At 41.1% G+C, this 20,102-nt stretch overlaps 1 protein-coding gene and 1 long non-coding RNA gene across 2 annotated transcripts; both read left to right on the top strand.

Annotated features, from left to right (window-relative positions):
- The first annotated feature begins 167 nt into the window (after positions 1-167).
- On the top strand, positions 168-3,439 carry LOC577519 (acid-sensing ion channel 2-like). Its single transcript, XM_030992479.1, has 4 exons — positions 168-397; positions 852-1,019; positions 2,843-3,007; positions 3,295-3,439. The coding sequence occupies exons 1-4, from the start codon at positions 168-170 to the stop codon at positions 3,437-3,439; spliced, it is 708 nt and encodes a 235-aa protein (XP_030848339.1).
- An 8,227-nt stretch (positions 3,440-11,666) lies between these two features.
- LOC105444443 lies at positions 11,667-13,883 on the top strand. The gene is made up of 3 exons (XR_004065579.1): positions 11,667-11,723; positions 12,596-12,752; positions 13,801-13,883. It is a non-coding gene; the product is annotated as an uncharacterized LOC105444443 (long non-coding RNA).
- The last annotated feature ends 6,219 nt before the right edge of the window (positions 13,884-20,102 follow it).

Genomic DNA, 20,102 nt, shown 5'->3' with positions numbered 1-20,102 from the left:
CGAAGATTTTACTAGGCGATTTGTTTTTCTTCATCTTCTTATTTTGTCGTTACTTCAAATTCTACAGCGACCCACTGCTTTTGCAAATAATGCAACCTGCAACAGTCTTCTAGTTTTCGTCATCGCCGCCATCGTCACTTAAGATCCCTATAAAACTCTTCGACATCATGCCAATTAAGAAGATGACAGTCGAGCCGATGAAGACAACCTCGGCTAAGGAGCAAACCATCAGCTCCATGGTCGACCAGGGAATGATGGACATGAAACGGACGCCGTATCCGCCGTCGTATAACGACAGGATGTCTTGGTTTGCGGTATTGTACAGATTCGTCCCCGATGGTATAGGCGTGGCTGGTATTCGGTACGCCTTTAATCCACGTGAGATCAAACTAAGAAGGTCAGTACGAATTATCCGATCGATTTTATTTTAGTTTGGATACACCTGTCCACCAAGAGCTAAGCAGACAAACAATTTCAGTCTCTTAGAACCACAGAAAAGTTGACAGAAGGCCTATGAGATGAATTTGAATTTGAATTTGAACTTATTGATTCATCTGTCATGCCAAGGAAATTCTTTTCCCATTGGTTGAACAATAATTACGCATAACGAAGCAGTAGTGTAAAAAGGTGTTATTTGCGACCACAGTATAATAATAATAATAATTATGTCTTGTTTACCCAGGGTAGCCTCATCAGTATTCATACTGTTCTCCATATGATACCGGGGGGGGGGGGGTAAGCAAAAAGAACAAGAGAATAATCCATGCAGTAAGACCACTTGCCCTCCTTATTCATAAGATGTATGCCGCGAATTTGCATATTGTACGTTATTTATCAATTTGTTTCAAAAGGTTGACATGGCTTCTCCTCGTGTTCATTGCTTTCTGTATGACGGGCGGCCAGGTCATTGATAGGATCCTGTTTTTTGCGTCCCATCCGAAGGACGTTGACATCAGCATCGACTACAAGGAAGAGGTTCCTTTCCCTTCAGTCGCTATCTGTAACATCAACCAATTTAGGTAGGTGATATTCAAATCCGATCCATTCAAGGAATTTTTAGAGCGCCAATATCGGTCAAAGGCGCTGATGAGACTGTATAACTACTGAATATGCCATTCATGATGCACCCGGGAGGCGTGATTTTTTTCTGCGGCACAAATTGTGGCTTTAAAAAAAAAAAGAGGTCTTGATTTAACCCTAACCCTAAACTTTCCCATAGGCTCAACACGCACCTCACCCCAATCTGTGCCGCAGAAAAAAATAACGCACCCGGGAGAGACTGGGGCAGTGGCGGATCCAGGGGAAAAACGTGTGAAAACACGGTAATTTTACCTTTTTTTGGAGATAGACCCCCTTTCCTGGCGCTCAAGGGAGGGGTGCGATTAATGCTCACCCCCCCCCCCCCCCCCCCCCCCCCCACTGAGCGAATTATCGGCCGGCTGTTTCGCCGCTAAATATTTTCTCACGAATTGGGCCCCCTCCCCTGGCGCCGTCTGGATTCGCCCCTGGACTGGGGTAGTGGCTAGTTACAAGCGATGTGCAATGAGTATGCCTATGTATTTAGTTGGGTTTTAAGCCCCACTGTCCTACTTGTAGCTACTTGCTCCCTCTATATAGAAAACTTCCCCAATCGGTGCCTGTTGGTCCCCCATGATCCTCTATTTCTTATGCTATTTGAGAGCTGAGTTGATGAGATAGCCACATGTCAGTGACCTCGCTGTGTGGTCTAATCCCTCCTAGCCACACTAGTGTTGATAATCTTTAAAAGTGTATCTCAGATCGCAAGATCAAAGATACTCTGAAGAAAACTGTTCCACAACCTGAGTGCAGAAGCAGTGCATGATCTATCGCCAAGCAGAAAACGTGTTCAAGGACTCTCAAGCAGATGTTTACCTGCTGATCGCAAATTTTCTCGAGGATTATAGGGGGTCAGCATGTCCGAAATGTTCTCTGGGGCAGATCCGTGCACTGCTATTATTGAGATGTCGTGGTCTAGTGGATAGGTCACGAAACAACGAAGCATATAAATTACGGGGTTCGAATCACCGCCGCGGCACCATTATCCTTTGGCAAGACACGAATTCACATTTGTCATCTTCCACCGCGGTGAAGTGGATGGGAACCCAAGCGAAATAAATCCTTTTCATGCATCATCGCATTATCACGGTAGCTTAGATAAAAGGAGTTTCTGAAATAGTGAGAATCTCTTTATTGTGTGAACTAAAAATCGAAATAAATGTGACAAAATCAAGTTTGGGTGTTAAAGTAGACACACGAAGAAACAAAGTGTTTTGAATTGATGCAAAACTCATATCATTGCGAAGGGGAAGCCTTACTGATCAAATACAACAACTCTCCTCTTCAAAATATGTTTGGGGCCCGCAGTAATCAACTCTCAAAAATGTTAGTTTTGAGATCCAGATTTTCTGCCTTCAGCGGATAGAGCGTCAATATTTGTGACGTCACACACGGAACACGGCTAGCTGTAGACTGCATGCTACACGCGCGACTCCGTTACTGAGCTGTTTGTCCAGTGTGACGTCACTATTCAAAGCTCGCTACGCTCGTGTGTTTGGCTTACGTTCAGGGGCGTTCGGGGGGTCTAAGAAGGGTCTTGAAAAATTGAATTTTACGCCTTTTCATGATATCTATATGATATCTATATGATTTATCAGCAAATTATTCGTGTTTTTCAAGAGAAAATCTTTCCATCCATTTGTAATTTGTTCCAATTATCAGATGTAGTGAATTTTTCTTTGTGTAGCTCCTTTAACCAATACTACACACGGGTTCGATTTGCAACATGTTTTTTTTAATTTTCATTCGTGGCCTAATTACACAGGAGACGAGCAGTGACCGGAACCGTCTTCGAGGACTTTCTTCCTGATATGCACTTTAATTACCCTTCGGTAAATCTGACTAAATACAGATCTGAGCTCGAGGCCTATGAAATGACCAGAGTGCTTCGAGAAATGGGACATGACATTGAACTCACACTACCACTAGGGTGAGTACGCCATGTTCTTCTTTATCTCAGTGCATTTGAAATCTGTACGAGCATTCTTCAAAGGAATGAACATTTTTCAACAAGGTATAATTAATAAGCCACTGACGCGCTTATTATTTCTACAAGAAATGCTTGAACATTACTGCAATACGAACTATTCGTTGTGTGATTGCCAATTTCCGAGGTCGCCGATATGTTCAGCTTTCCGAATCCGTGTACATTATATTTAAGCCATTTGTTTTGTTGCTTTTTACCTTTTGTCCTTTTTCCCCTTTGTAACCCTCTAGAATGTCCTGGAATGGCAGAGAATTGACGCACGCCAATTTCACTCGTCGAGTCACCGATGCGGGTGTGTGCATTGTCTTTAATGACATCGACAATGGATTTCCGCAATTGATGGTCAAGAGTTCTGGTATGCTACCTCAGCCGTAAAAAACCCGTTGCACACGATATGCATCATTCTACCACGACGAAAAAGGGCGCTAACATAGGGTGGATTGACAATTAACAGCGCCCCCACCGACAGGCCAATTTTTCAGCTCGCGGGTCAAAACACTACGCATGCGCAGATAAAGGTCACTTGTACACAATATTGTAAAACCTACTGCATGCACCTGTGATACATTCCATTGAACACAGGTGGAAGTAATCCTTTTAAGAGGGCAAACAAAGAATCACCTCCATGACTTTAGCTGTGATTGTTCCAAAAGGCACAATATGGGATTTATCTATGTTTAAAAGATCTGTAGATATTTGGGGTCATCTGAACCATGTGCTAACTACGAACTGGTCTATTTATTATGACGGGAAAATTGGCCTGATTTTGGGACACCCCCGTAGATTGCTATATAGCGAGAGTTTCTTCAAAATTTCCGGACAAACTAGAAATCTTCCCAAAGATTCCAACCTCCTTCAGGGGGTTGCCTCTGTTCTTTGAGATTGCCCCTGGACCTGGTTTGTGCATTTTATACAAACCCGGATGTCCGTGAATGGCGAAATAGAAATAAGGCCTCGTGTGCAACGGGCTCGTAAGTTTTGCCGCGTTTAGTATCACCCGGACGCCGCCAAACCGGACAGCTATCTCGTCGGTTCCAACTTGTCTGGTACAATCCGAGTACAAACCCTGATAAAATCTGCCCATTCATCACAAAAAAGATCGACTGCCCCCCCCCCCCCCACCCACACAATATTCATTGCTAGACAATGGAGTTTTAGAATGTTTGACACAAGGTACAATCCCACTTTGATATTAATTTACACGTAATTTACCTCCCCTTTGTAGACAACCTTAAAAAACAGCTTTCGTGAAAAGAAATGTTCGTGAACATTTTGAAGATGTATGTGATCAAAATCAGTAAAAACAGATTCCCTTGATATTAATAAGTACACTAATATTACTTCTTTTTAAAACCCAGGGTAGCCTCATCAGTATCATTAATACATTAAATCTACCTGTTCTCCCCTAGGGTTGAAATATGCTTTACATCTAAACTTAAACGCCGCCCAGCATGCCTACTACTTCCAGCCTTTCGGTAAGATCGGCGCTGGATTCGAGGTCCTCCTTTACGATTACGGGACCGAACCTTTAGTCGAGAAGGGAGCTTTTGGCGTTGCCATCGGGATGGAAACAAGAGTCGGCGTTGAAATTACGGAAGTAAGAAATATTTTTTTTTTTCCGTCCCGAAATAATTTCTTGTCTATTTTTGGGAATTCCATAAGAAACAAAACAATAGTCTATTCAATATTTGTAAAACATGTTTTGGTACTGGTAACAACACTTGTGGAATGCACAATTTGAGACGCTAACAAAACAATTATTCTCTACCATTAAAAGTGAGATCTCTCATTTTCCACATAATTAAAACATTTTGAATTTTATATATTTTCTGGGGCATGGAAGAAAAAAAGTTGAATAGTACAAATATAATGTTCAACAATGATATTCATATAAAAAAAAATGTATTTAAAAAACACACACAGAAAATCTTAAAAAACAAGAAAATCTTTGGCAGCGAACAACAAACAAATGAAGGCAAGCTTTAGGATATACTTTTAAAGATACATGATACCCTATATCTCAACTGACAGTTTTAATACTACTATTATCATTGACATTGTCGCCAATCTGTTTTTTGGTATTATTGCCCATTAGTATCATAACTTAAAGCACCCTCATGGACGATGTGAAAACAACACCCTAAAGTACTTTGAGACCTACGGATATTCGGAGTGTGTTCTAGAATGTTTATCGGACTTCTTTCTAGAGAGATGCAACTGTAATTGCTTATCAATGCGTGGTAAGATTATTTTTTTAACGTTCCATTACTTGTTGTTCTATTAAAAAAAAGTAAATAATTATAGCCTACCGTCCCTCCCGCAAAACTGCTCTATGACAATGACGCCAACTTTCCCCAATTATGGAGAAGTAGGCCTATTTATGATGGGGTTTGCATTTCGAGGGTAGTTTTTCCCGATGTGAGTCTCCAAGGGACAGGGGCGGCCGAGCGACTTCCAAAGTGGGGGGGGGGGGCACTAACAAAAAAGGGCACCTACAGTGGAAAATCTCAAAGCGAAAATATACAATTTTTTAGACATTGGTATATACCCCTACATTGTGATTACATTATCAGGGATGATTTCAATATTTGTTTCTCTTCATGCATCATACAAGATATCGCTTAAGCATCATACTTTACAGTTGGGTGTGATGTCTGAATATGCATTTACGAGCGAGCGAAGCGAGCAAGAACAATTTTAAAGATCTGTGAGGTCGCAGTGTGAAAAATTACATCTTATAGAGAGGAAAAAAGCCAATCGTGATGGGGTTACAAGCACATTCTCATAACGGAAGACTGAAAAGACCTTTGATAAGTAACATAATTATATCATCTTTAAATGCGAGCGAGCGCAGCGAGCGAACTTTGGGGGAAATTGCTCTTAGTCGCTTTAAATAAGGGGTACGTTTAATGATTACATGAAAAGGGGACAATTATCGAAAGGGATAAGACACTTATTAGAAAAGAAAAGGAGCACGTGTCAAAGTACAAAGGATAATTATAAGGGTGAAAATGAGGCATTTTTTTCACCTGAAAAGAGGCACTCACCAGTGATGAAAAAGAGGCGTTTACGAAAATGGGAAATAGGCATTTGTTGACGGAAAAGGGACACCCATCAGATTTTGATAGGGGCATTTATAAGAGGTGAAAAGGGGATAGGTCCCTTATTAGAAAGGAAAAGGGGCACGTATCATTATTAAAAGGGGAATTATCAGAGTTGAAAGGGGCACTGACCAGATATGAAAAGGGGCACTTATGAAAATGTAAAAGGGGCACTTATAATAAAGGAAAATGTGCATTTGGTGAATGAAAAGGGGGCACTGTTCAGATTTTTAAAAGGGGCAGTTATGAGAAGGGGAAGGAGCTCTTTCTTTTTAATGGGGGCACTTATCATAAGGAAAAGGGACACTTATTAGAAAGGGAAAGGGGTAGTTGTGAGAAGGGGAAGGAGCTCCCTCTTTTTAATGGGGGCACTTATCATAAGGAAAAGGGGCACTTATTCGAAAATAAGAGGGGCACATGTTAAAATGAAAGGTGCGCTCATCCGAGGTTAAAAAAGGGGTAGTTATTAAAAGGAGAAGGGGCACTTCTTACAAAGGAAAAAAGGGGAAGTTGTCAAAGTAAAAGGAGCACCTCTCAGTTTTGAATAAGGCAATAATCAGAGGTGAAGGGGGCACTTATTAAAAGTGAAAAGGGGCACTTCTCGTACCTGAAAAGAGGCACTTACTAGAGATTAAAAAGGGCACTTATTCAAAATAATTTCAAGATTGATGAGAATGGAAAATGGACACTTATTGCAAAGGAAAATGGGAACATGTCGAAGGAAAAAGGGCACGTGTCAAAAATAAAAAGGACACTCGTCAGAGGTGAAAAGGGGGAAGGGGCACTTTTACTAAGTAATAGGGGCACTTGTCAAAGTAAAAGGGGCACCTTTCCTATGTAAAAGGGGCAATTCTTACAAAATAAAAGGGGCACTTTTCCTATCTAAAAAGGGGCACTTTTGGGGTATCTGAAATAGTGGGGGGCACTGTGCCCCCCTGCCCCCCGGGAGGGCCGCCTCTGCCAAGGGATGTAGTTGCTCTGTGGAGAGATTGTCAAAGAGATTAATTGTCTGGATGCACTTTTGTCTTTGATGACAGTTGTCCCGGAAGTAGCCTATCCGATATGCGTCGGGCTTTATGGCAAATATACTGATCGCGTTATGGAGACTGACATCGGCGCGGGCGTCAGCCCAATCGCCTATCATCACTGGTCAACTCATCATTATTCATATAATGTGTATCGTATGTGTGACGAGCGTATTTTCATGCATGATTCATAAGACTAACCTTATTTGGTGATCGATCACTTTGATTCAACCAATCAAATATCATCTCCAGGTTCCTCATCGTTCATTGGCCTATTTTGGTCCATGCTACATAAATATTCATGAAATAGCTTCACAGGGGGTTCGTAGATTTTCTACGAACGAAACATGGTACGTAAAAGAAAATAAAACTTTTCGCATTTACCAGTGATGATAGGCGCTCGGGCTGACGCCCGCGTCGATGTCACTCTCCAAATAAACGCGATTAGTATACTTGTAAAGCCCGACGCATATCGGATAGGCTATCCCGGAAGTAGTTGTCCATTTATGGTAATGAACGTTAATTTAACTAAATCAAGAATTTTAGAAAGAAGTTGCTACACATTTTGGGTAATAACTACCAAATAGTTTTGTAATTTATAAATACCTGTCTAGATAGAGTGAAAGCCCCTCTAAAGTGTTGGGGGCCTCAACAATTTTATTGCAAATCTTTACTTGAATTATATAATGATGTGAAAGAGGATGTCATTTAACACACACCCGTCTGCAAGGAATTTTTTAGATAAATGAGTTTGAAAACGAATATTGATGAAAGAATATAGTTAGTAACTCCATGATATAAGTATCTAGGTTTTCTGCGTACAACAAAAAACTTAAATGTATTATGTCATCAAATATTGGCCTTAAAATGTATATATGTTAAATATCGTTGCAGAAGTGTTTGTTACTAATCTTCTTCTTATCGAGTCACTACACAAGTCCCGTCCAGTGGTCCACACAGGCTTTAGCACGGCAATTAACGGCTTCCAGGTCATCTTGGGTGCATGGCTCTGGCAGGAGTGGGCAGACTAGCAGGTGTTCCATTGTCTGTTCCTGGCCGCATTCACATGCCGTTTGTTCGTCTCCTAGACCCCACCTCTGCATTAGGACTCTGCATCGACCGTAGCCAGTTCTTAGGCGGTTGAGGCTAAGCCAGGTAGGCCAAGTCTCACTGGAGCCGGTTGCGAGGGATTCCTTCGGGCTGAGGGAGAGTTTATGTGGAGTGGTCTGAAGGTGGTTAGACCACAAAGTCATCCTTTGGTTGTGAGGGCTAGTATTAAGAGGCTCTACCGAGTGCAGAAAGCTGTGTCTGGATTTGAGCCGCTTGCCCACTGGCTGTTGTTCGAAGAGTGGGTGGAGTGGATTGTTTTCTTGTTTGTCCTTTTCTTTCTGGGACAAGACCAACCTTCTGACGTGTGGAGGGGCAATACCGCAGAGCAGGTAGATGTCTTCTACTTTAGTTGGCCTTAGGCATCCAGTGATCGCTCTGCAAGATGAATTTAGAGCTGGGTCAATCTTGGGTGCATGGGCCGACCTACTCCATACTGGTGATGCATACTCCGCAGCAGAGAAGCAAAGCGCGAGGGCTGTCGTCCGGATTGTTCTGGCATCAGTCCCCCAGTTGGTGTTGGCTAGCTTCTTGAGGATGCTGTTGCGGGCTCCAACTTTTGCCTTTGTGTTGGCAATGTGGTTCTTGTAGGTAAGGGAGCGATCGAGTGTGACGCCTAAGTAGACTGGGTTGGGAGTGTGCTTCAGCCTTTTCCCATACCAGCTGATCCTTAGTTGATGGTTGGCATCCCTGTTCTTGAGGTGGAATGCGCTTATCTGAGTTTTATCAGGGTTAGCTCTCAGGTGGTTGGTCGCATAGTATGGGATGAGACCGGCCAGGGCATCACTGAGGGACTCCTCCAACTTCACAAAAGACTGGTTCTGGGTGGCGATGCAGAGATCATCGGCGTAGAGGAAGCTCCTGGTGTTTGGGTGGATCGGTTGGTCATTCGTGTACACGTTAAAGAGTAACGGTGCGAGCACACTTCCTTGTGGTAGGCCATTTTTCTGTCTGCGCCATCTGCTGCGATTCCCATTGAGAACCACAAAATATCGCCGATTGGACAGCAACGTCTGGATGAGTCCAGTCAGTCTCACGTCCTTTGTCAGCTCAAAGATCTTCCTGGTAAGGATTCTGTGGTTCACGGTGTCGTAGGCAGCAGAGAGATCAACGAAAGCAGCTCCGGTGATTAGCTTACTCTCATACCCGTCCTCGATGAACTGAGTGAGGTTTAGGAGTTGGCCAGTGCATGATTTTCCTGGCCTAAACCCTGCTTGTTCTGGAATGAGATGTTCATCCACGAATGGGGCGATGCGGTTAAGGATAAGCCGCTCGAACAGCTTATATGTATGGCACAGTAGGGAGATAGGCCTGTAGCTCTTTGGACTGGCTGCGTCTTTACCAGGCTTCAATAGGGCAATAACTTTGGATTTCCTCCAGAGCTTTGGGATGTTGTTGGTGCCCAAACATTCGTTGAACATTTTGAGAAGCCAGTTGAGGGCGCCTGGTCTAAGCTGTTTGATCTGCTCGCAGAGGATGTCATCAAGTCCAGCAGCTTTGTTGTTTTTCATTGCTTTGATGGCAGCAAGCAGGTCGTCCATGGTGAACGGTCTAGTGAAGCCTGGGTCATCTTGAGAGCTTAGAGCGTCTGGGACCTTAGGGAGTCTGGCTCTTCTGGGGTGATGGTCAGGGTTTCCCCGACCATTCAATAGGAGTTGATGGGCAACTTGGTCAGCAGTGACTTCAGATCTTGGTTGGGCCTTTGTATAGTCATTGCCCAGTATCCGGATCGTTTTCCATGCCTTCCTGCTGCTATGTGTCATGTCAGTGGATTGAATGAATTCCTGCCACTTCCTCCTTCTAGATTCACCAATTTCCTTGGTCAGATTTTCTCCAGATTCCAGTGTCTCCTCACTAAAGGGGTCCATCTGGAAGTGTTCGATGTAGTCTTCATACATCACCTTGGAGTGGTCCGTCAAGCCTTGAATGTAGCTTGTGCGACATCCTCGGGGGATGTTACGCCTTGACGATTTCTTCATCAACTCTACAAAGGTGTCGTAGTTTTGGGGGGTGGCAGGTAGGTCCTGGATGTAGGAGTCAAAGTCCTTAGCAAACTTTTCCCAGTTTGCCTTCCTCAGGTTGAAACGACGTCGGAAGGGTACTGCTCGTGGAGTAATGACTGCTTTAACCTTAAGCCCTATCGGTCGGTGCTGGGAGTGAGGGATTGGGTCGAGAATGACTTTCTCGCACTGGTTAGCAATCCTGGTAGATGTAAATATCAGGTCAGGGTTGTAGCCACGTCTCCACCTTGCACTGTTGAAAGAGGCAGGAAGCTTAGCGTCATGAATGAGGGACAGCTGGTTAGCATCTGCCCATGTCTCAACGAGTTCACCATCTTCGTTCATTTCTCTATATCCCCAGGAAATGCTATGGCTGTTGAAATCACCAATGACCACATTCATCCTGCCGTCAGTAGCTCTGCCGGGCAGGTCGAAAGGCTCTTGAGGTGGCTTGTACACGGAGCTTACGGTGATTCCCATTAGGTCAATAGAAAGGACTTCAATGTTATTGATGTCTGATAGGTAAGATTTGTCCACAGCAAGACCATTACGGGCAAAGATTGCACTTCCGTATTGGTCATGTGGTCTCTCTGCGATGAGGGTCATTCCGGAGATACGAGGGCGAACTCGTGTAGGCCCGCGATGGGTCTCCTGGAGGCAGAGAATGTCACAGTTGGTTGCTATGCATAGGTCAGCCAAGAGTTCTTGTTTGGCGCCTGAAAGACCTTCAATGTTGGATGAGATGATACTCAGGGCCGGTCCTGACAAGGACCCATGAGTTCGACCCTGGGCCTCAGCAACAAATTGGTCATCATTGTCATTGGTAGCCATGGTGTTGGTTGTGGTAGTTACTAAAAGAAACTTGAGTAGTGTGGTTGAAGGATTCGCAGATTTTCATCTGACGGACCGCGACGTGAACGCTCCTTCAATGGCCCCACTGTTTTTACTGTTCTCCTACACTAATTAACTATACTCTAGATACAGTACAGGTGATTGATCTGCAGTAACCTCTAAGTAAGCTATATGGTAATGCAGCAGAATTAATGATAGTCTATCGTATATATTTTGAGGAGGTATCAGCAAGGTAGACTAAACTATAAAAAATATTTAAAGAAAAACAAAAAAAGGATAAAGACGTATGACATAAAAACAATATAATCGAAATGTCCGACTAGGTTCCGTGGCACAAACTCGGCATTATTGGACAAACCTACCATTGGAGAAACCTACTAATGACATCCTCTTTCACATCTTTATATAAATTTAAGTGAAATTTTGCCATCAAAAGATTTGAGACCCCTAACACTTTAGAGGGAATTTAAACCTGTTTTTATGATGTGATTTTCTTCCTTATCTGCCCCGTACACAGCCCCAGCACGGGAATGCACAGCTTATGAGTTCTTCGATTGCATGACTCCTTCGTACGGTGAGCATCGCTAAATTAAAGCTCATTGTTCAGACTTATTGGTATAAGGGAGTTTACAGATAGCACATGGTACAAATGACCCCAAATATCCACAGATCTTTTACACATGGAGAAGTTCCACTTTGAGCCTCTTAAAATAATAACTGCCAAAATCCTAGATGTGCTTCATGAATATTTTTGTTTTGCCCTCTTGAAAAGAATACTTCCACCTGCGTATCTTAGAATGTACCGTTGGTGCAGAAATGAATAATGTTACATAACTTTCATGAGCGCATATCAAGTATTCCTCTCTGTGGGTTTTACCTTTTTGGTACAAATGACCTTTATCTGCTCATGCTCAGACTGCAACCGTAAACTGGCTTATCAGTATTGGCATTGGCCTGCAAATTGTAACTAGAACCAGAAAATTGGGCAGTTTTGGAAAAGGTAGAAGAAATGGTAATAAAAGTGTCGAGATTCTGGAGGTGCTGGAAAAGTGCTGTGAGCCCCGAAATCGGTAACCTTATGAGAGCCGGTGTATTAATAATGGAGTAGATAATGAGCCCTACAAAATTAAAATAGCAATTTGGGTACAAAAATGCCATTTCATAGATAATCTTCCACTTTTCACTGCATCGTATTCATGTTATGAATTAAGGACCATGAATAACTTACCAATATCAGAAAAATTAGTTGAAAATTGACACAAGTTACAATCCCACTTTGATATTAATTTACACGTAATAGATAACAACAACAAAAACCGCGGTGTTCGCGTCATAGTAAGAACGAGCCATATTACATCCATGCAGCTATACCTTGGAATATAATTTATGACAATTACAACATTTTTACTGTTATTCTGCTATCTTTTTTTTTTCTTTTCTGGACAGATTCTTATACCCAAGGTGTGATTGAGCAGTCGTGCCATTGCCCGGTCCCATGCTTCAATCGGCAATATAAACCATCGGTATCTACTTTGACATCTCCGTCACTGCACTGGTCTACCTACGCAGCTGACCAGTTACAGGTGACGCCGGAACATTTCAGGTAATGACCGTTGCGCACAAGGCGTCGTTTCAGTTGCGCTATTAGGGACTTTTCGTTTTACACGACGAGAGCGTGGACTGCCGCGTGTGCCATTGTGTTAAGGCACTGGGCCGTGCCCGGCAGTGCCTTAAAAGGACGTCACATTACCTTAAAAGGATGTCACACGTGGCGGTCCACATTCTCGTCGTGTAAAACGAAAAGTCCCTAATAGCGCAACTGAAACGACGCCTTGGGCGCAACGGTAGGGACTTTTCGTTTTACACGACGAGAACTCGGACCGCCACGTGTGCTAATCAAGCGTGTGAAGGAATATAAGCCAAGGCGCCAGTAATTTGACGCAATGTTGGCGCTGTTTGTTTTGCATTCACTTCATGTATGACGTCTCTCTCACTCTTTCGCATTCCTACGTCATCACCACAATGTCCGTTGCAATGTTAGCTGACGTATAGCTGCTGTCGAGTTCTTTGGCGTGCCATGCTATAGTGATATCATACAGAAATTAATTTTTTTTTTTAAATCGACGTTTTCAATAGTTCTTTGATAACTAGCGTGGGAGCAAATTGGTTTCTCAGGTTTAATTAGCGAAGGTATAATGAATGACACAATGGAAATGTGTAACAGAAATAAGAAGTTTATAGATGTTTGTAATTATAACTCTTTGTCACTTGAATGATCCCCAGAAGAATAAACTTAATATTTCATTTTGTGTAGAACTTGTTAATGTCCGCCTTGACAACAACAAGAAACAAAGAGTTGATTGGTTGTACGTTATTGTCCCCAAAATTAAATTACGGAACAGACTTATCAAAATAAACTCAGGTTGAGATGTTTTTGGTAGATGCAGTTATATAATAGTTTGCGTGTTTCATAACCATAGAGACTGGATGGAATCTTCTTTATTTGAATATAAAATGTGTACTGCATTACACTGTGCAAAAAGGTTACTGCATCCAATGACCCGGAAGCTCTTTAACGAATATCATTTTTTCATAATTCACAATGTTAATCCAATATTTTTTCCCTGTTGTCTCTCCCCCCCTCCTATCAGGGATAACATATGTTCACTTGTGATATTCATGAAGGAGCTGAGCATCGAAACTATTTCGCAACAGATCAAATACCCGTTCTTCAGTTTGTTATGTGAGTAGGAGATTTATATGCAGAGGCGGCAATCCGGGGGGGGGGGGGGGCACGTCTTTGGCTGAGACTCTATTTCGCGTTTTCCAATTAACACAGTACTAACAGTATACAACATGTGTGGGCGCTAATTCGCTCGCAGTTAATTAGTTAATTGTCTGGGAATAGTTTTATTATGAGTTAAAATGTCCTTAAGCAAATATTAACCGACTATACGAGGGTAATGGTACAAACTATAACCCGAGGTGATCTCGGGGCTACTATCATCCATCGCCGCTCGGCGATGATAGTTTGTATCCATTGCCCGAGTAAAGGAGGTTAATGTTTGTTTTATATCCCACATCGTATTTCAATTCAGTTAATAAGTTAATAAAACTGGTATAAATCCGAAAGAACGATGAACTTGTCAACACATAACCTATTATACTGTTTACAGTGTATGTACACTAGAGATCACCGAGGGGATGATAGTTTGTGCTGTACAAAAGTACTATCACACCCCTAGCTCACGGCCATGAAGTGATGGTAAATCTATCATTGATCATGTGACCTCGTTTAGACCAATCAGATTGCAAGATTCTTAGTATGCGGGATATAAAGCAGTATAGTTGTCCAAGAATACGCTTACTATAGGGTGATAGTCTAAATATACTTGTTCGGATATTTGACAGGGTTATAGTTGATCGGGTATAGTTGAATCGGATGTAAGTGATGGCAGTGATGTTTAGTTATTCTCCTACGCGTACTCATCAATTATTGTTCTTTAACTATTTTCTTAGGTTCGATCTCATTATCATTTTCTATCGTAATTTTGATTCTCTCTGTGTGTTTTCATGGCAGGTGACATTGGTGGTTCGCTTGGACTATGGCTCGGGGAAGTATCCTGACCCTGTTTGAAGTAGTCGATCTATTTAGCATTGCAACATACGTTTACACGAAGATGAAACAACGAATATAACATGAGATACCTAGACCCGTTGCACACGAGTCGTCGATTCGAATGCGCTATTTTTCCTGCTCCATTCAAACTTGTGAAGTATCTGTTCTATATTGTATTTCTACTACTTATACAAAGATGAAACTTAGATCCGTTGCACACGAAGCGTCATTTTGATTGCGCTGTTTCCTGCGCCAAACAAGCCTGCGAAGGCAACTGGCCCGTACACTAGAAATTCAGTGTTTACACTGTATATTTTGTATTCACTTTTTGTACTATGCAACTCTTACGTCATGCGTCAAAAACCGCACCATGTACTGACGGAGTGTTATTAATGATATATATATAGAATCTACATTTGCAAGTAAGAGGATACCATAACTCATATCCAATCGAAAGAAGACCTTGATTTTATTTCTATAGTATGAGAAAAAAGTTATTTTATGACTCGTAGTTTTAAAATTTATTTATCAAATAATTATGTGATATAATTTGTATCGAGGTTAATGCTTGAAAATAAAAATATATCTAGAGAGATACCTGCACGAAAATTTTCGTCATTCTCTTAATGTTGGACCGATATAATTATGTACAAATAATATTTATCTTATTTACTCATTAAGGCACTAAAACCTTATAGGAACAGTTTGTATGCTTGTATGTATGTTTGTATAATACTTTTATATTAACACAAGTAAGATCTTATTAGTGAAATAAGAGCTTGAAGATCAAAAATGTTTTTTAAAAGGAATTTTCAGTTTTCAACTTTTCGATGCCCAAACACTAACTTAAAGTTGACTTGAGATGGCATTCTAAAATAATAAACGGGTTTGGAGTCAGAGGCGGATCCAGGAATTTCTTGCCGGGGGCACACGGGGGGGGGGGGCACACGGTAGGAAAGAGAACATATATATATATATATATATTTAGTGGGGGAGGGGGGGGGGGGGTAAGAGGACACTTTTTTTTTTGGTCACGAATTTTTAAATTTGACATTTTGCACCGTTGGGGGGGGGGGGTAAGGTCACCTTTTTAGGTCAGCCATTGGAATATTTTTTTTTTGCTGGGGGGGGGGGGGGGCACGCCCCTGTTTTTCAGTATATTTTGGGCGAATTTTACAACATTTTTGGGGGGCCGGGGGGCACCTGTGCCCCCTGGATCCGCCACTGGGAGTAGCGACTACAAGTCTCTTGTCGGGGAAGAGTTCGCTAATCTGGGAAAGACAGTTTTGTGAAATACTTTAGTTTTAGATTCAGTTTACTTTCTTTTCTTTCACATGAAAAAAACAGTGCATTAACAAAGCATAGCATATTTACCAAATTGATATTCATGAACAATAAAGACATCTACACAGCATAAGTTTGTATTGCATTTACACTAGATAATTTCGAAATTACATGTGAGAAAGGGCACTTAAAGGGCAAGTCCACTCCAAAAATAACTTACTTTCAATAGAAGCAGAAAAATCAGACAAACCAATCAAAAAAAGTTTGAGCAAAATCGGGTAACTAATAAGAGAGTTATGAATTTTTGAAAAAGTATGTAAAACTATAGAACAATGGAAATCAGTACACAAATTGCCAATTTGGTTATCTGTTTGTGACGTCATGTCCTCACTATTTATCTATTGCTTTTTATAGTTTAATCCCATTAATTTCTCTTTTTATCCCCCAAAACTTGACTTCCCCATGTCTTTGCCCAGGTTATATGATTTGTATCATATTGCGTGCATGACATTTCACAAAATCTTTTTTGGACTTTAAAGAATTGATACGATTTTCTGAATATTGTATATTCATAATAATTGATTTTTATATAAATAGTTTATCAAAATTCACATTTTTCATGATTTAACTGAAAGAAATTACTCTATATTAGTGCATCCACACAAAAACATATTACTATCAATCTAACTTGGATGCTGGTGTGAAAAGATAAGATTCTTAGGGGGGAAATAGGAAATTTATATTATCAATATAAAGAAAACAATTATTGGATAGAGAGGACATGACGTCACAGACTCATGAGTGAGTTTCCAATTTGTCTTGTGATTTTCATTGTTCCAAAGTTTTACATACTTTTTCAAAAATTCATAACTTTCTCATTAGTTATCCGATTTTGCTCAAACTTTTTTTGATTGCTCTGTCTGGTTTTTCTGCTTCTATTGAAAGTAAGTTATTTTTGGAGAGGACTTGGCTGACAGTTGCTTCGCAATTCTTAACTGAGACAAATTGGGTCCTGTCTTGCAAGTAATTGCTGAACCACTCCAAGGCCTTTCCTGTCATACCATAGTGCGAGAGATATAATAAAATTTTGTGATCTATAGTGTCGAACGCTTGGAGAAGTCCAAGAATATTCCAATCAATGGTGTGTGAATAATCATCAATTGCTTGAGTGACTTTATTTATAAATATGAGCATTGTGTGAGTTGTATTTTTAACGAAAACCGAATTGAGAGTAAGAAAGTATGTCACATTCTGTTCATGTATTTGTGACGGTTTCATGAAACAACCCCCCCCCCCCCCCTGTGATTTGACGCTGTCTCGTGAGTGTGTGCTGACGGTCATTGTTCGTCGTACTGAATAAGCAACGGCGCCAGCTACGACAAAGGTCTGAAGAAACCTGCCATACATCACGTGAAGGCTTGACAAAAGCAGGTCATTTTTGACACTGATTGTGATGAGAGAAGTAATTTTGAAATTACATCACTAATATTAGATGAACCTATTAGCGATTAAAGGCAAAGGGTTAATTTCACATGGACTTGGCCTCATACTTGATCGCCAGCATCAATAGAATTGACCCAGAAAAGTACATAATAAAATGAATTTTTCATATAATTTTTACATTCATATCCACAAGCCTGTGTGGCCTGCTGGCTGATGGTGAAAATAATGATGGTGATTACGAGGAGGAGGAGGAGGATAATGGTGATGACGACGATGATGATGATGATGATTAAGAGGAGGAGGAGGATACTGGGGATGGCGACAATGATGATGGTGATGATGAGGAGGAGGAGGATGATGGTGATGACGACGATGATGATGATGATGATGAGGAAGAGGAGGAGGATACTGGGGATGGCGACAATGATGATGGTGATGAAGAGGAGGAGGGGGATAATGGTGTTGATGAAAATGATGATGATGTGCTGATGGTGATGATGATGAGGAGGAGGATGATGGTGATGGCGACGATGATGATGATGTGCTGATGGTGATGTGATACGGATAACAAAGGTGTTGGTTATGATGAATATAGTTATGGTGAAGACGACGACGATGATGATGATGATGATGATGATGATGATGATGATGAAGGATTTGTGTATATAGCGCCAGTACCCGCCCCTGCTGGGCGCTCATATAGCGCTTGCTTTACAATCTCTCACCCATTTAGCGTGCTTGTTCAGTGTGTCAAATTAAAATAATTTCCCATTAATATTTGATAGTATTTGTATTATTATTCTTGTGATGATGTGACCAATGCCTTAGTATGCCTTTCATTATTGCACTCACGTCTCTGCAATTACCTAAATTGATCTACTTAATAAAATACGTGACTGAGTTTACCAAGCGTTAATCTGTGTGTCCATGCGGTGAATTTGTATGACTACCTTTTGTCTATACTTCCCCCAGCTCAGCACATGCTCACAAACGAATTGAATGCTTTCATCCAGTACCTCCACGAAAACCTTTCGTTTCCTGGTGATGCTACAGCACGTCTGACATAGCAACTCATATGTTGGTATTGTATGGTCTATTGTAAACAGGTGATCAGCTCTGCTGAAGCTATACACACCACTGTCTCTTGTTAGCTCACTGTCTGATTGACAGAATAATTATGTCACAAGATGAATGAGATCTGAAGCATTTTTTTTAGGGTGGAGCATAGCAGGTCTGAGAAAATTTTGAAAATATTTGAAAATCTATGAGTATAACAAAATATGAGTTGTATGCAGCCCTGCACATCAACAGGAATAAACTTATATTGGGATGTCACCCGACCCTCTATATTAAAGGGAAGTCCATCCTCATATAAAATTGATTTTCATAGTAGAAATGAGAGAAACTGGTCAGTTAAATTTGAAATAAAACCCGATTAAAAGATAAGAAAATTATGAAGTTTTGAAGATGCGATATATCCGTATCAGGACATATTACACCCCGGAAAATGACCCCCGGAAAATTACCCCCACCCCGGAAAACCACCCCAAGGACTAAACCCCGGGGAATTACTCCCCCCCCCCCCTGTTCATTAAAGGGGTAGTCCACCCTGATAATTAGTTGGTTTTAATAAAAACAGAATTTGTTCTGGTGTTAATCGTCCACGGGGGTAATTTCAAAAAAATTAATCTGACCAAAAAAAGAAGACGTATTAGTTGAAACGGTAATGTCACCGTGACGAAGTGCCGGAATACTTTCCAATTTATTCCAACACACCTAAAATATTAAAATGTCCATTTCTCAAAATATACGATTCAGGGGTCTTTTCTATATAGAGGACCTGTAAAAATGTGCTTTGTTGTATATTTAAGTAGTGCCCCAAGGGAGAAGGCATTTAGAAGAAAAGCAGATATTCATGATATTTTTGTACACGACAAACGAGAAAGTTGGCATTGACTGCGTCATAGTCTACTAAACAGCCTGCCTATTTGAGATATGCATAGGTTTATTGATCTCATATTTAAAACACACATAACTTTCTTGCTATTGGTCTAATTTATTTCAAACTTTCGCCATTTCTGTTTCTCTTATTTTTCTGCTTTCATATAAAAGAACTTATTATCACAAAGTAGGGATTGCCCTTTAATATCACTTGAAGACAAGCGGAAATTTAACTGTACTGTCATATCGCTTAACCCGATTTCCCCAAACATTTACAATTCTCAAACCTCAAATCGATGACAGCTTCTGTCTTCACAATCATTATCACTAATATTGCAAACAGAAAATGCATTATTTACTAGCGTCTTTGGATTTGCGAATGCATAGGTACAAAATGTTTGTATGACATTTAATAAGTATGGGGTTTTACCGTGTGGTTGGTTTTGAGGGGGGGGGTAGATTTGAACAAGAGAGTGAGGGAGAAGAAGAATTCTTTGGGTTTTCTTCAATGGAGGACCAAGGAGTTATAATTGTATAACTCCTTGGGAGGACTACTTGTTATTGTGGGAAAGAAGTAGAGAGAACAAATTAGGAGAGAGAGAGAGAGAGGTATTTTTTGGGGAGTGGCCGATGATGAACAATCAACCTGTTGGAATCAACCACCCC

The sequence above is a fragment of the Strongylocentrotus purpuratus genome, unplaced genomic scaffold (assembly GCF_000002235.5).
Source record: "Strongylocentrotus purpuratus isolate Spur 01 unplaced genomic scaffold, Spur_5.0 spur5_contig_847, whole genome shotgun sequence".
NCBI classification, from domain to species: domain Eukaryota; kingdom Metazoa; phylum Echinodermata; class Echinoidea; order Camarodonta; family Strongylocentrotidae; genus Strongylocentrotus; species Strongylocentrotus purpuratus.
This window is presented reverse-complemented; position numbering and strand designations above follow the sequence as displayed.

Excerpts from the sequence above, each read along its gene's own strand:
- LOC577519 (XM_030992479.1), top strand. The coding sequence starts at position 168 with ATGCCAATTAAGAAGATGACAGTCGAGCCGATGAAGACAACCTCGGCT. Across the intron at positions 398-851 it reads CGTGAGATCAAACTAAGAAG|GTTGACATGGCTTCTCCTCG; the intron begins GTCAGTACGAAT and ends TTGTTTCAAAAG. Across the intron at positions 3,008-3,294 it reads GAACTCACACTACCACTAGG|AATGTCCTGGAATGGCAGAG; the intron begins GTGAGTACGCCA and ends GTAACCCTCTAG.